A 16,365-nucleotide genomic window follows, 5' to 3' on the forward strand; every position below is an offset into this window, starting at 1 on the left:
GCCCCGAACTCCCATTGTTAAGAATTCCACAAGAACACCAAGCTACTCAGCCATATTATATATGCAGAGGACCTAGGTCAGACCCCTACAGGCTCCCTGATCTCTGCAAGCCTCTATGATTCCCAGTCAACTGATTCTGTGGATGTTCTTATAGCATCTCTGACCTCTATGGTTCTTCTGATCCTTCTTCCCCGTCCCCTGCAGGACTCCCTGAGCTCTGCCTAATGTTTGGCTGTGGGACTCTGCATCTGCTCCCATTGCTGGATGTAGTCTCTCTGGTCTCTTTGGTGATGATTCTCAAAGATAGGACCGTTAACAGAAGTAGAAAACTTTAGATCTCAAAGATGCAGCGCCTAAGAACCACCTCACTGTATCACTCTTGAGGACTCACGTGATGAAACTGGATCCTTTCCTTCCGTGGCCACCAAGTGGAGGTGAATACAAGCAGAATGGTACTTCAGACATAGAGTGGTGACACTGGCAACCTCCGTATCCTCTACAGAGTGAAAAACAGTCCCTCAATGTTGGTGACTGCTCATTTACACTAAACCTACAGGAGAGGATAATGGACCAAAACCAGGAAGAAATGTGATTCCAGCTTCTGTTCATTAAATATGTATGAGTTTTCTTCACTGCTAGTGAGAAAAAAAATGTTAGTATGACAGAATTTATTTTACCCAACTGAGATCTGGTTTACTTTATACTTTTGTAGTCTATCACAAATATTACCATAAAGTCTTTTCCAGCATGCTTTGATCAGAAATGGAAAGAAGAGCCCAGCTCTTTGTTTCCAGCTGTTACTGCCTGCAAAAGAGTAAATGCATCGCATCACGTGATTGTCACTAAGGTAGACTACTTGATACTTTAGTCAAAGGGAGGGTTATCCCTCATCCCCTTCATTTATGAACAAAACCTTTGCATACAAATAAGTAATGCAAGTAGGAGGCCTGAATGATTGATAGGTTTGAAAAAGAGTTGAATATTAAATCTGCATTGATCACTTAATCATAAAGGACATTTGTCAGTTAAAAAAATTAGCTGAGGTTGGGAGGAGGTTACCACTGGATCTCCAATCCTGGCTTCTCCTGCCACAAGTGGATGGATGGGTTTAGCTGAAATTCTGTTCGGAGTATGTCTTCATTGAACCTAGTAAGATTCGGTTTTTAAAGCAATCACTTTAGGTTCTGTATCTTTAAAGTCTAAAGTTTTCTACTTTGTTTCTGTTAAGAACAGAATTTTTAATGAATATTTTTGATTTAAAATCATTTTCTGCCAGGCAGTGGTGGTACACATCTTTAATCCCAGCACTTGGGAGGCTGAAGCAGGAAAATCTCTTGAGTTTGAGGAGAGCCTGGTTTACAGAACAAGTTCCAGGACAGCCAGGAAAAAAAAAAAAAAAGAAACCCTCTCTCAAAACAATAACAACAAACAAAAAATTTTATACAGTGTATTTGAATCATGTTCTTTCCCATCCCCCAACTCCTTCCAGATCCTCCCCACCTCCCTATTACCCCATCTTCATGTTCATTTTCTTCCTCTCTGAAAAAAATAAAAAACAAAAATCAAAACAGTAAGACAAAAACAAAAAACACACAAACACACAAACATGGAGTCTGTCATGTGTTGGCCAACTACTCCTGGATTGTGGTTGGTACACCCAGTGACACATCGTTGGAGAAAACTGATTTTCCCATTCATAGCAGAAATCAGTCTCAAATAACTTCTTGGTTAGAGGTAGGACTTTACCCACTTCCCCTTCTCATGCTGGGATTTTTTTCTAGTTTGAACCTGTGTGGGACTGGTGTGTACTGTCATAGTCTATGAGTTCATCTGTGCATCCATCCTGTTGTGTCTGGAGATGCTGCTTAAAGTCATCTACCACCTCTGGCTCTCAAAATCCTTCTGCTTCATCTTCCAATAGATCCCTGAGTCTTTAAGGAGGGGTTTGAAAAAAGACCCATTTAGGGCTAAGAGCTCCAAAGTCTCTCACTCTCTGTCTAGTTGTGGGTCTTTGTGTTAATTATTGTGTACTACAGAAAGCAGCTTCTCTGATGAAGGCTGAGCTATGGGCATAGCAGTATGCCATTAGGAGTCATTTTATTGCTATGTGCCTTTAGCAGAATAATAGTAATAAGTTTTTCCCTAGGGCCGGTGATCTGTCTAGTCCAATAGTGTTATAAAGAAATAAAAGGGAAAGTAGGATAAAAAGAGCAAATGGGGAGGAGGATGGGAAATCAGGGTAAAGTAGGGATATGAGGAGGAACAACCAATAGTAAAAAGCCTTTTGAAAAGCCGTATGGAAGCTTACTACTGTAGAAGCTTCCTAAAAATATATACATATACAAAAGGAATTTAAATGGAATCACTATATAACGGGAGAGACAATGCCCAACTTATGCCACCAAGTAAAACCTCCAGTACCAGGAATGGATTACATCTTGTTGAGTTGTTGGGTCCCATGATCCCACCACCACCACTCAAACATCACGGGCTGCTGTCAAGATACTGGTTTCTCTCTATAACCTGGTCAGGCCGTATTGCTGGAGATACATTACTTATGTCATTGACCATGCCTTTCTAGCTGGTGCCCAACTAGAAATTTCATCCCTACCGACTAGAATGCATGGTGCTGGAAGGTATTTTTTATGCTGCCAGAGAAAAAGAGTACTCATCAGTATTATCAGCTACAAACTCTGTGACCTACAACAATGGCCTGCCTTCGAGATATACTGGTACCATAGTAGCACAAATGTTCTGGGAGTAACCAACTACTTTTTAATTGGCTATAAGGTCCACTCCATGAGATGGAGCCCATACCTGACACTGTCAAATTGGTCAAGGACTTGCAGAATTCTTAAATCAGTATAAATTTAAATATTAAGCATAGTACTTTTAATTTTTCTATCTGTATATGTACGAATGTGCTTGCCCTAGGACACAAGTAAAAGACAACTTGCAGGAGTTGGTTCTCTCCTTCTCCACTGTAGGTGCCTGGTACTGAACTGAGCTCCTCAGGCTTGGCAGCAAACTCATTAACCTGCTGAGCCATCTTGCCAGTCTTTGTTTGTGTTGTGAGACAGGGTCTCGCTCTGAAATCTACCCAAAGCAATCCTGCCTCCATCTGCTCAAGAATTCACAGAGATCTGTCTGTCTCTGCCTCATGAGTGTCAGGATTAATGGCATTCCCACACCCAGCTAGAAATTTTTAATTGAGACAAATATAACCAACTTATTTAAGAGAAATTTAGATGTTTTTATTACAGTAATATTTCTAATGTAAAACTGCAAGTGTGTAACAAGCAGGAGATGGGAAGCTTTCTGAGTATCATCCTACCTGTCTTTGTGCAGTGGATACCAGCTGAGAGTTAAAGAAACTAGAAGCCAGGTATGGTGTCTGTTTTGCCTGTACTTGGGAGGTTGGAGCTGGAGGATTATCATGAGTTCAAGGCCAATCTGAGCTATAGAGTGAGTTCCAGACCAGTCTAGGATATAAAAACCCAGTTTCAACACATCAGAACAGAACGAAATAATTAAAATGATTAATCATAGCTAAAAAGTTTGGATAAATACAAGATTTATAGCAGAATAGTGTTAGTACTTGAGTATTAGACTTGATGAGAGAAAATCCAGATTTAGGCAGGGAAAGGAGCTTTATTGCTTCACACTGTTCATTTCTGCCTGTAAATAATTCTTTCATTTTTGATGGGCAATCTGCAGTAGTTCTTTACCAACTGCCCTGTTCATAGGACATACTGATTCCCTAACTTTAGAAATGTAGGCACAATACTAAAGTTACTCAGAGCTTCTCTTACTGGTGAAAACCTCGCACTTACGTAATTTTTCACTATTAGTCACAGTTGGATTTTAAGCTTTCCTCTCACTAGAGATCGCGGCACCCTCTGACTATGTGTGGCTTTCCGCAGTTGCCCAGCGTCAGGCTGACATGCTGTTCTTTATATAACTGTGCTCTTGATTTTGTGATTTGGAGTGTGTATGTGGGCGGGTATGTGCTGACTTTTCAAAAAGTTCTTTAGAACCATTATAATTGACAGTATATTTTCGACACATATTTATTAGATTAAATAGCACTGTTTTTGAGACAAGAATTTGCTATGTAGCCAAAACTGCCCTTGATCGGCTTAGCTCAGCCTTAAGTACTGGGATTACAGGCATGCATCGTCATGCCTGACTGATAAGACTTCCTAAGATGAATTACATGTCATTTGTAGTAATAGCTCATCCCTTGAAAGCTAAGTCAAAGAAATAGAGTATTAAATATGCTGTATTAATTTGGGGGGTTATGGCTGTCTTCTTTTCTTCCTGACTTTTTATGTAACATAAACTCTGTGTTACAGACTTTGTGCTAAAAATTGTAACTAGAAATATAAAGTGAATATAATGAAAAAGAGAAGTCAATGCCAACTACTTTAGGAAAGTAACAAATATCAAGATTTGAATCAAACTAAGTTTAAGAAAAAAATTTTAGGGCCAGGCAAGTAACTCACACCTTTAAACACAGTACTCAGAGATAGAGCCCAATGAATCTCTGAGTTAGAGGCCAGCCGGGTGTATGTACAGAGATTCTGTCTCAAAAAAAAAAAATAATAATTAATTAACTTTTTAAAAAATAATTGAAATTTGGGCCCAGCAAAATGGCTCAGTGTGTAAAGGCAAGTCTGATGTTTTGCTTTGGTTTTCAGACTCCACATGGTGAAAGATAAAAATCTTTAAAGAAAATAAACATAATCAAAGTCTTTAAACAGTTTTATATGTCTGATTTGTCTTGTTGGGAGGGGTGGGTTTTTTTTCCAGAAACAAATTTTAAATGCTTTTCACGAATTTTTAAATTTTTATTTTTTTATATTCAAACCTTTATTTTTTAAAATCACCTGTTACAATTATATAAGTTTGAGAAAACTCCTTTTTAAACATACAGAGTTAGTAAAGTGAATACAGAAGAGCAAACTCGGGCTGGAGAGATGGCTCAATGGTTAAGAGCATTGCCTGCTCTTCCAAAGGTCCTGAGTTCAATTCCCAGCAACCACATGGTGGCTCACAACCATCTGTAATGAGGTCTGGTGCCTTCTTCTGGCCTCCAGACATACACACAGACAGAATAATATTGTATACATAATAAATAAATAAATTAAAAAAAAAAAAAAAAAAGAAGAGCAAACTCATTTTAGAGCAAGCTGGCAATGGTGCATGCCTTTAATCCTAACACTTAAGGAGGTAGTAGCACCAGGCAGATCTCTTTCGAGGCCAGCCTGGTCTACAGGACAGCCAGAGCTGTAAAGAGAAAGCTTGTCTTGAAAAAAAGAAAGCACATTAAAAAACTGAAAAAACTGCTGAGTGGGGTTGGCGCAGGTCTTTAATCCCAGAACTCAGGAGGCAAAGGCAAGTGGATCACTGTGAGTTTGAGGCCAGCCTGGTCTACAGAATGAGTTTCAGGACAGCTAGGGCTGTTACACAGAAATCCTGTCTCGAAAAACAAAACAAAACCAAAGAAAAAAGAAAAAGAAAAGGGAAAGAAAAAATAGGCATCTCTCCAAATTAAAAGAGCTAATGTCACCCTCATGTAGTTGGTACAAGGTTGTTAAGGGAGCCATAGCCATCCAAATTTATAGCTGCCTTCCTCCACTTAGGACTGAAGAAGAAAATTTAGATACAACAAAGGAACAATGTTCGCGATAACATCCTGGTTTGATGTTGAGTTTTTCCATTGCTAGTGGTCCTTGGGTTGTTTCCCCATATGAACTTCTATCATTCACTGTAAATTAAATCTATACTTTCTTCAAACAGAGCATGATATTAGGAAATAAGCTCTGATATCGAAAACCATGGGTTCCTATGAGTGAACTTTCAATGAAGGTGCCCATGGAAGAAATTGTGTTCTGGTGCCACAAGAGGTCAGAGGGTAAATGAACTCCAAGACAGGCAGGACTCTGCTCACAGATGGCTGGCTAGACACAGCTCGAAACTCGGGCAGCATCTCATCCGCATAAGGTATTCCTCTAACAGGACATGGAGACAGAATTCCCAGCATGCTATAGGGAAAAATTCCTCCCTGTCTATCAGCCCACCAAGCACCAGTAGGTTCCCAGCACAGAGTCCTTTGTGTCCACAGATCCCAAAGCAGAGGGAAGCAGAAAACAGGCTACAGATATTTTAGTTCTTAATTCATATGCAAAATGACAGATTTGCTTAGGGCTCTCTCAGACAGTCTTAGTTTGTTTTTTTTTTTTTTTTTTTTTTTTTTTGGTTTTTCGAGACAGGGTTTCTCTGTGGTTTTGGAGCCTGTCCTGGAACTAGCTCTTGTAGACCAGGCTGGTCTCGAACTCACAGAGATCCGCCTGCCTCTGCCTCCCGAGTGCTGGGATTAAAGGCGTGCGCCACCACCGCTTGGCAGACAGTCTTAGTTTTGACTGGTTCTTCTCCCCTGTCAGCTTTTCATCAATTTTATTAATGTAAGTAATGTGGACAAAGATAGTGTGATACCTCTGGAAAAAATATCTTTTTCATAAAATTATATAATAAGAGTAGTCTGGAATGGAATTAATAACCTGGGGAGAAATGTATGAATTCTAGAGTTCTTTCTTTAGGTAATTTCAAGTTTTCTTACCACCTATCAGTACCTTAGAGCAAGAAGAGAACTAATAATAATTCCCTCTCTCTCCATTCCCTCATTCCTGTAGGTGTACCAACATTCGACCAGGAGAGACTGGAATGGATGTAACAAGCCGCTGCACCCTTGGAGACCCCAACAAGCTGCCAGAAGGGGTTCCCCAACCTGCTCGCATGCCCTATATCTCAGACAAGCACCCTCGGCAAACCTTGGAAGTGATCAACCTTCTGAGAAAGCACCGAGAGCTATGTGATGTGGTGCTAGTTGTGGGCGCTAAGAAGATATATGCCCATCGAGTCATCTTGTCGGCCTGCAGTCCCTACTTCCGAGCAATGTTTACAGGGGAATTGGCCGAAAGCCGCCAGACAGAAGTAGTGATCCGAGACATAGATGAGAGGGCTATGGAACTACTGATTGACTTCGCATATACCTCCCAGATAACTGTGGAAGAAGGCAATGTTCAGACCCTCTTGCCTGCTGCTTGCCTCCTCCAGCTGGCAGAAATACAGGAAGCCTGCTGTGAATTCTTAAAGAGACAATTAGACCCTTCTAATTGCCTGGGCATTCGGGCTTTTGCTGACACGCATTCTTGCCGTGAGTTACTAAGGATTGCAGACAAGTTCACACAACATAACTTTCAAGAGGTGAGTTGTGGGCTATGGAGATAGCTCATTGGATAAAGTTCTTGTCATTCAAGCACAGAGACCTGAGTTGAGCTCCTGACAACCAATATAGAGCCTGGCATGTCAGTAGGCACCTGTAATCAGCTTTGGAGGCACAGAAACAGAAAGATCCTGGGGCTTGCTGACCAATCAGTCTTCCTGAAACAGTTCCAGGTTCAATGAGAAGCCCCACCTGTCTCAAATAAAAAATAATAATATAAGAATAATAAGAATGATAAAGGAAGAGACCCAACATTGACCTTTGGTCTCTACACAAATATGTGTGGACAAAGTGCACCACATACATATGCACACACACACACACACACACACACACGTTGTACTAAGTGATTTGAATGTATTCATAATCTGTTTGTTAAAAGAGCAATAGGGGGTGATTTATTTTGGGTTTTATTGCTTTGAAGAGGCACCATGACCATGGCAACTCTTATAAAGTAAAACATTTGATTGGGGTAGAGGCTTACAGTTCAGACGTTCAGTCCATTGTTATCATGATGGGGAGCATGGCAGCGTGCAGGGCAGTATGCAGGGCAGCGTGCAGGGGGCAGCGTGCAGGGCAGTATGCAGGGCAGCGTGCAGGGCAGCGTGCAGGGGGCAGCGTGCAGGGCAGTATGCAGGGCAGCGTGCAGGGCAGTATGCAGGGCAGTGTGCAGGGCAGTATGCAGGGCAGCGTGCAGGGCAGTATACAGGGCAGCGTGCAGGCAGACATAATGCTACAGCTGAGAATGCTACAGCTTGCAGGTAACAGGAAATCGACTCAGAGTTATGCTGAGGGAAGCTTGAGCAAAAGAGACCTCAAAGCCTGCCCTCACAGTGACACCCTTCCTCCGTCAAGGCCATTTTCCTTCAAACCACCACAGGGAGCCAGTGAGATTGTTCAGTTTGGTAAATCTGTATTGTATCGCCAGAACCTATCGTGGAAGAAGAGAATGTTGTCTTCTGACCTCCACACTTGTGCCATAGCACACATACACACAATAATAATAACAACAACAACAATAAATACTTTTTAATTTAAGAGAGCATAATTTATGCTCTCTTATGAACATAAATTAAGATTTATGTTCTCCTAAACTAACTCCTGTCTTGTATTCTGGTTCTTGCTTACAGTGTCAAATAAATAGGTTGCTATAAATTCTAAGCCTATTAGTGATTTTTTTTTTTCTAGACAGGGTTTCTTTGTGTAACAGCCTTGGTTGTCCTGGAACTTGTTCTTTTTTTTTTTTTTTAATATTTATTTATTATGTATACAATGTTCTGTCTGTATGCCTGCAGGCCAGAAGAGGGCGCCAGATCTCTTTACAGATGGCTGTGAGCCACCATGTGGTTGCTGGGAATTGAACTCAGGACCTTTGGAAGAGCAGGCAATGCTCGTAACCACTGAGCCATCTCTCCAGCCCCTGGAACTTGTTCTGTAGACCAGCTTGGCCTCAAACTCACAGAGATCTGCCTGCCTCCACCTCCCAAGTGCTGGGATTAAAGGCGTGTGCCACCACTGCCCGGCGCCTATTAGTGATTTTTAAAGGCCAATATTGTATTCTACCAGCAAAAGTTGTTTCTTTCTAATTATCTTCATAAAGGGTTTATTAATAAGCCAAAACCTGGTTTATTTATGCATGAGAGGACCTGTGCATCAGAGAAGTGATTTCCTATAACATTTTCCTCCTGATTAGACAGTTTATTCAACAGGATAAGTTATACACCAACTATTTGGTAAATTAAAAAAAAAAAGAAATTTAGATGGTACCAAAAGAATTTTCATTAAATTCACTTTTATTATTTATTCAGCATGGCAATAATATGAAACAATCCCTATTTGATCTGGAAATGAAGAAGCATTTCTAAGTGATAAACTAGAAAGGCTAAAATTCAAAACCATCAATTTTATCACATATAGAATTTTTTGTGATACTAAAACAAAGGCCAAATACAAATTGAGGGAAATATTTGCAACCTTTATTTACTATCAAAAGGCTAGTCTACTTAATGCATTGAGAGCACCAGTAATTCATACCAGCGAGCTAGCAGAAAAATAGACAATACACAGCGAGAGAAATTTAGACTGTCCTTAAATACCTGAAAGTCCACTTGTTTATTCGAAAAAAAACGAAAAGACAAATTACAACTCACCAAAGTGCCTTTTCCCTCCAGCTTTGTTTTTTGAGATGCTGTCTTGCTTTTCAGCCCAGGCCTTGAACTCAGCATCAGCCATCCTCAGCCCCTTACGTGCTAGCATTTGTAGACACACCTAGTATATCTAGTCAAAGCACCATCTTTTGGGTTGCAATTATCCTTAAATGTAATATATCTTCTTGGTGAGGCTGTGGAACATAGGTTCATTGCTGGTATAAATATGCATTGACACGACCTCTCGAAAGGAAATTTGGCAGTATCTATAAAGATAACTCCTTACACCGACTTTTAAACCCGGCATTCTCAGGAACTTATACTATGTGTACTAGAAAGCAGAGAGTTTGAAGAGGTGGATTGAGGTTCTGTATTTGGTACTGAACAGGCAACTCTTTCTATGGATCTATATTCCTTGAAGGGTTAGCCTGAGATTAAATCTTGGTTCAAGTCTCTTTTAAGTGAGATATAACCTAGAAGCCATAAAGGAAAAAATTAGATTTAGCTTCTAAATATGTGAAGCTTTTTTGTTTTTAAAACAGATCCATAAATGTGATTAAATAATGCCAATGAGACCCCCTGTGGAGATAGAGGAGCGCCTTGCAGCCTTCCCAGTACTGATGGGTGGTTAGCAATGGAGTGACTGGCATTGGGTGATAGAAAAGGAGAAAAGAAAACCAGAAGCATAAGGTCAGCAGTGCAGAGTTTCTTTTAAGAGGACTTTCATGGAGTTGGAGCATTGGCTCAGCACTCAAGAGCACTTGTTGCTCTAGCAGAAGACCTGGGTACAATTCCCATCACCCACATGGTGCCTCACAACTGTCTATAACTGCAGTCCCAGGGATCTGACATCCTCTGACCTCCATGGGCACCAGGCATGCACGTGGTAACACACATACATGCAGGCAAAACACTCATACACACAAAAGTAATAAAATGAATAAGTTTTTTCAAAAGAAAGCTTAACATATATTACATATACTTCCTACTTATATGTATATTATATTTCCAGGAAACATCTGAAAATTAATATTAAGGTCATTGGCCTTAAGTAAGTATAAGCATTTTGATACTAGAAAACAGTCAGATTAGTAGTGTTAAGGAGCCCAAGTTGGCCTTGAATTGACAGGAATGCTTCCCCTTCAGCCTCCCAAGTGCTAAGATTACTGACAGAGCCACTGTGGGCAGCTAACTTTGTACTCTGTAAGGAAAGCCTTTCCACTGTGTATACCACATTTTCTTCCCTTGTCTATTATGGACCCCAGACGGACTCCCTGACTTGGCTGTTGTGAGCAGTGCTGCATTGAAGATGGCTGTGCAGGTATACTCCATGCTCACAGTGACTCCTTTGATTGTCTATCTAAGTCACGCCAGGATCGTTCTCCTTCAGTTTCTGAGAATTTACGTACCACTTTCCATAGCAGCGAAATTAATATATGTTCTTAGTAACCATGCATAAGAGGTCTTTCCTACCCTCATTTTTTCAGCATTTGATTTAGCTTGTTTTATTTATTACAGCCCTTCTGACTATGGCAAGAGAAAATCTCAGTGCAGACCTCGTGGTGGTTTATAGTGCTGGGGAGAGAACCCAGGCCCTTGCACACGCTAAGTAAGACTTTTACCACTGGGCTACATTCCCCAGCCTGCTAATATTTGTTTTTTAATCCATATAATAGAAAAAAGTTATCTTCTGATGAAATTTTAAAACAATGTTAAGGCATTTTTAAAGATGCACAATACCAAACTTGAACTTAAATAAACTGGGAAATACATAAGTCGACAGTTAAAGGTAGCCGCAGCTGAAGTTTGCAGACCACAGAGGCCGGAACTCTTATTAGAAGTAGGCCTAAATGTTGTTTCTGGACATTGAAGAACCTACAGCACCCAAATTAGAGTTGCCCAGTAAAATGGGCTCCAGTTAAATATAAATTCCAGAAAAGCAGCACATTGCTTGTGATGTAGATAGGTCCTGGTTTATGGGGGGTTCCCCTAAATCTGGCAGCCCTTCACAGGAAGTGAGATGCAGCCATGTTCATTACTGTTTCATCTGGCTAACTAGTTACTCAGGTGAAGTGTCAAGGTTAACTGTTGAATATCCTGACCCCTAGAAAGTCAGATAATTTTAATCCTCGTGCCATAAAAGTTAATAAATAACTTGTGATTTGTATTTTCTCTAATGTTTTTTGAAAGAAACATTCTTTTTTTTTTTTTTTTTTTGGTTTTTCAAGACAGGGTTTCTCTGTGGTTTTGGAGCCTGTCCTGGAACTAGCTCTGTAGACCAGGCTGGTCTCGAACTCACAGAGATCCGCCTGCCTCTGCCTCCCAAGTGCTGGGATTAAAGGCGTGCACCACCACCGCCCGGCTTGAAAGAAACATTCTTGATCAAATGTTTAGAGTATTATTAAGCCCCATCATGTCCTGCTAAATATTCTAACCTTTTGATGAACAAGAAAATAGCCCTGTCCCAAAAATAATCCAGTGTGCTCATTAAAGGCAACACAGAGTCTGAACTTGCAGCAGTATAAGACGTCATGTATAGTGTACTAGAGAAACCACTTAGAGGGTAGCAACAGTGTTCCCCTTCCCCCATTTCACCCTGTCTGCTACATCACAATAAATAGATCTTCAAATTCATGGCTGGCCTGCACCAAGCAATGTCCTTATTGCCACACCATTTCCATTCTGATAATTCTCTAAGACTTGGGTAAAAGTAAGCATGGATGTGTGTAATTTCTCACTAGAATATTATCTCATAGTGATTTGGTCCTCAGAAGTTTCCCTCGGTCCAATTCTTCATTATATTTATGTATTCAGTGGTAACTTTATATTCTTGTAAACTGAGTCCATGATGTTTCTGTCCTTTTAGCAGCTGATCTTCCTCTTAAAGCTTTTCCTGGAATTTATATACCTCCTATCACTATGAAGTTTTTTTTTTTTTTTTTTTTTTGGTTTTTCGAGACAGGGTTTCTCTGTGGTTTTGGAGCCTGTCCTGGAACTAGCTCTTGTAGACCAGGCTGGTCTCGAACTCACAGAGATCCGCCTGCCTCTGCCTCCCAAGTGCTGGGATTAAAGGCGTGCGCCACCACGGCCCAGCCAACTATGAAGTTTTAATTTAGTATGATTGTGTAGCTTATTTTGAATATAAATTTTTATCTTATTCATTAATTTTTTAAAGGGGAAAACTTTTAAACTAACTAAACAAGATTAACTTTGGTAACATTGTGTATTTCTTGTTCTCCTTTATTCTCTTTTGAAACTTTTCTTTTCCTCCTTTTTGTCTTAAAGATTTATGTATTTATTATGTATACAATTATGCCTACAGATCAGAAGAGGGCACCAGATCTCATTACAGATGGCTGTGAGCCACCATGTGGTTGCTGGGAATTGAACTCAGGACCTTTGGAAGAGCAGCCAGTGCTCTTAACCTCTGAGCCATGTCTCCAGCCCTCCTCATTTTAAACATTGTAGAATATAATTTTTCCCTATAAGAACAACAACAAAACAAATAAAGGTAAAAATTGTGCTTATAGGTTTCTTTTTTCCTACCTAAATCTGAGCAGGTAATGGAGAGTGAAGAATTTATGTTACTTCCAGCCAACCAACTTATTGATATAATATCTAGTGATGAGCTCAATGTTCGGAGTGAAGAACAAGTGTTCAATGCAGTGATGGCCTGGGTCAAATACAGTATTCAGGAAAGGCGTCCTCAGTTACCCCAGGTAAGAGTCAAAATGCTTTTCCGAGAGGCTACTTTATACTAGACACAAGTAATGTGCAGAGACAAAACAGTCCTTGTCTCCACATGATCGAGGCAGTAAATCTTCAGAAGCATTTGCCTGCTTATTGTTGGGAACTTACTGCTCCTTTGCTTCCTGTCTGTTTGGGATTCATTCTGTTTCAACTGTTACACAATTCAGAAATTATATAAAATTACAAAAGAAAGCAGGAATGTATCTGCTCCCTTAGGTTGGAAGTCCTACCACACTTTGAAAAGTAAGTGGGCTCAGCGGTCACATGTATAAGATTCATTCTTGTCATGACTGTAGTCCGCCTTACTCAGAAGAGATGCATTCCAAGATATTTAAAAGATGCCTAAAACGTCAAACCCTATATATACTGTGGGTTTTTTCAGTATAAATATATATATTCTATGATAAAGTTTTTTTCTTATAAATTAGATCCAGTAAAGACTAGCAGTAACTAATTATAAACAATATTTATAGTAGTACTGTAATAAATATTACTTAACTTACAAATTTTTATTTCTGGAATTTCTCATTTATTGTTGTCTGACAACCAATAACTGAAAATGCAGGAAAAAAATTAAAGATAAGGGGAATGTGTATTTTTTTAATATTTTATTATTTATTCTATTATTTTATATGTATGAGTGTTTTGCTTACATGTATGTAAGTACACTATGTGTGTGTCTGGTGCCCACAAAGGTCAGAATAGGGCTTTGGATTCCTTGGAACTGGAGTTACATCCAACACGTGAATACTGGGCATATGACCAGATCCTCTGCAAGAGCAGCAAGTACTTTTTAACTGCTGAGACATCTCTGTAACCTGTAAAGTATAGTCTAAGAGTTTAGAAGTTATTGATGAAAGCATTCTAAAAGTGATACTTGTATGTATATGGTTTTGTAGCTAGTCTACATTACTGAATCGATAGAATAAATTTTAGATTTACTCTTTATCTCTTACACCCTTCTAAACTGATTATTAGATCCCAAAACTTCTGGATGCACAGTCAGTAAACATGAGTCAATACTCCTAACAAATTGTGATGGGAGCTATGCCTTAATTATGTTTATTATGCTGTAGGTGCTGCAGCATGTTCGCCTGCCTTTGCTTAGTCCCAAGTTCCTGGTGGGCACCGTCGGCTCTGATCCTCTCATTAAAAGTGATGAAGAATGCAGGTATGAGTGGATAAGAAAATTCAACAACTGAACATTTCTAATTTTTGTTTTTCTCCTTACTGGTATTGCTTCTGAATATTGTATTTCTTATGCCAAAACTAGGGTAGTCAGTATTTAACAAGTTTTTCTTCTGGACTAGGGTCAAGGGGAGATGGAAGAGAGGACTGAGCTTTGAGAATTCTGTTACCTTAGGAGTTTTTGTTGTTATTGTTTTAATATTTATTTATTGATTGATTTTTTTATTTTATGTGCGTTGGTGTTTTCCTTGCATGTACATCTGTGTGAGGGAGTTGGGTCCCCCGGAAATGGAGTTACAGACAGTTGTGAGCTGCCATGTGGGTGCTGGGCACTGAACTGGGTCCCCTGGAAGAGCAGCCAGTGCTCTTAACTGCTCAGTCATTTCTCTAGCCCCTTTTGTTTTGTTTTTTAATGTGTGGTGTTTATTGGAGAAGTGGCAAAAAGAAGTAGATTTCTAAGTTTTGATGCAAGTTTGACTTTGAAAAGTCAATTCTCTTTTATTGTTTTTCCATGAAATAAATAAATAATGCTGTGAGTCTGTCTGTGAGTACTTTCTCATTGATTACATAATGTCTAACAGAAATAGGATAGATTCACTCGAAGATTATAGACAGTTAAAGTCCTGCCCCTCCTTACATAGTTTTGGGAAGGTCATTGATATAGCTCAATGAAATCATTTCCAGATAGGCTTGAGAATGAAGACCTTATTGATTTACTGAGCTATCTCTGTAATAGAAAAAGAAATTTGGAATTATCCAGATCCTAGAACGTAGGTAGGGCATATAATCCATTGCATTTCCTCTGTGATCTTGGGCTTGCCATTAGTGAGAAATGCAACATTTGAGATTAGATGTTTGTGTTTTCAGTTTGAAAAAGTACATGTTTGGGGTGGGGAATACTGATGAGATGGCTCAGTGGATGCAGTAGCTTGCCACCATGCCTGGCAACTTGTGTTTAATCCAAAACACACATGGTAGAAGAACAGAACTGACTTCTGCACATCCATGTTGTGACACTTGCATCCCATACGCATAAATAAAAGTTAAGTAAAAACTTTTACATTTGTAAAAATAGAACAGCATAGATCACTAGTGGTCAGTTCCCCTAATTATATGAATAGCAGAAGGGAAATATGTAAACTAACACAGGATGAAATATAAAAAAATAATACAGAGATATCCCTCCCCCAATTAAGCATAAAACAGATTATATTGATCCTGATATGGGAAGTAAAGTACTTTTGAAGTTGACACCCTAGCCTTGACACTGGGCAGTGCTTACTTTGTGCTACAGCTTCTTCATCTGTAAAGAGCGAGAGGATAAGTACCTGTTCCACATGCCTATTAATTATATGAGTGCAGGGGTTGGAGAGATGGCTCAGCGGTTAAGAGCGTTACCTGCTCTTCCAAAGGTCCTGAGTTCAATTCCCAGCAACCACATGGTGGTTCACAACCATCTGTAATAAGGTCTGGTGCCCTCTTCTGGCCTTCAAGCATACACACAGACAGAATATTGTATACATAATACATAAATAAATAAATAAACAAATAAATAAGTTAAAAAATTATATGAGTGCATATATTAAGAGCTTAAAGCAGAAACTAGGAGGTCGCCGTATTGTTGCAGTTAATTCTTTGTTGGATGCTAAGTGTTATCTGTGCTGCAGTCTTTTTAGAACCTTTGTCTTTAGTAAAAGCTGACTCAGTCAATCTTTCAATTTTGGGGAACCAGAAAAAACTCCTAATCTTTGGTTTGACTTCCTTTTAATTTTTGTTTTGTTTTCTGTTTATTTTGTTACTAGGATAAATAGATTAAGAGGAAAAAGTACATTTTTGGGTTATGCATAGCACCAATCATGTATGAATTACTCGTTGTAGTGTAAATAATGAGAAATTAAAACACAGTAGTTCAGGGTACATTTGGAGTTGAAGTATAACAGTGTGGTAGAATTTACATAAATCAGGAACTGAATCTCCTAAAATAGTCATATA

General features: G+C 39.4%; 1 protein-coding gene across 1 annotated transcript in view; it reads left to right on the top strand.

The window, feature by feature from the left end:
- Klhl20 (kelch like family member 20) overlaps nucleotides 1-16,365 on the top strand; it is a 49,153-nt gene that overhangs the window by 17,415 nt on the left and 15,373 nt on the right. Inside the window, exons 3-5 of the mRNA XM_041662631.1 lie at nucleotides 6,696-7,269; nucleotides 12,996-13,154; nucleotides 14,262-14,356. Coding sequence (XP_041518565.1) covers nucleotides 6,696-7,269; nucleotides 12,996-13,154; nucleotides 14,262-14,356 — 828 coding nt within the window. The remainder of the gene's footprint in view (nucleotides 1-6,695; nucleotides 7,270-12,995; nucleotides 13,155-14,261; nucleotides 14,357-16,365) is intronic.

The sequence above is a fragment of the Microtus oregoni genome, unplaced genomic scaffold (assembly GCF_018167655.1).
Source record: "Microtus oregoni isolate MIOR12 unplaced genomic scaffold, Mior012 000013F_ref0000133, whole genome shotgun sequence".
Taxonomy (NCBI): domain Eukaryota; kingdom Metazoa; phylum Chordata; class Mammalia; order Rodentia; family Cricetidae; genus Microtus; species Microtus oregoni.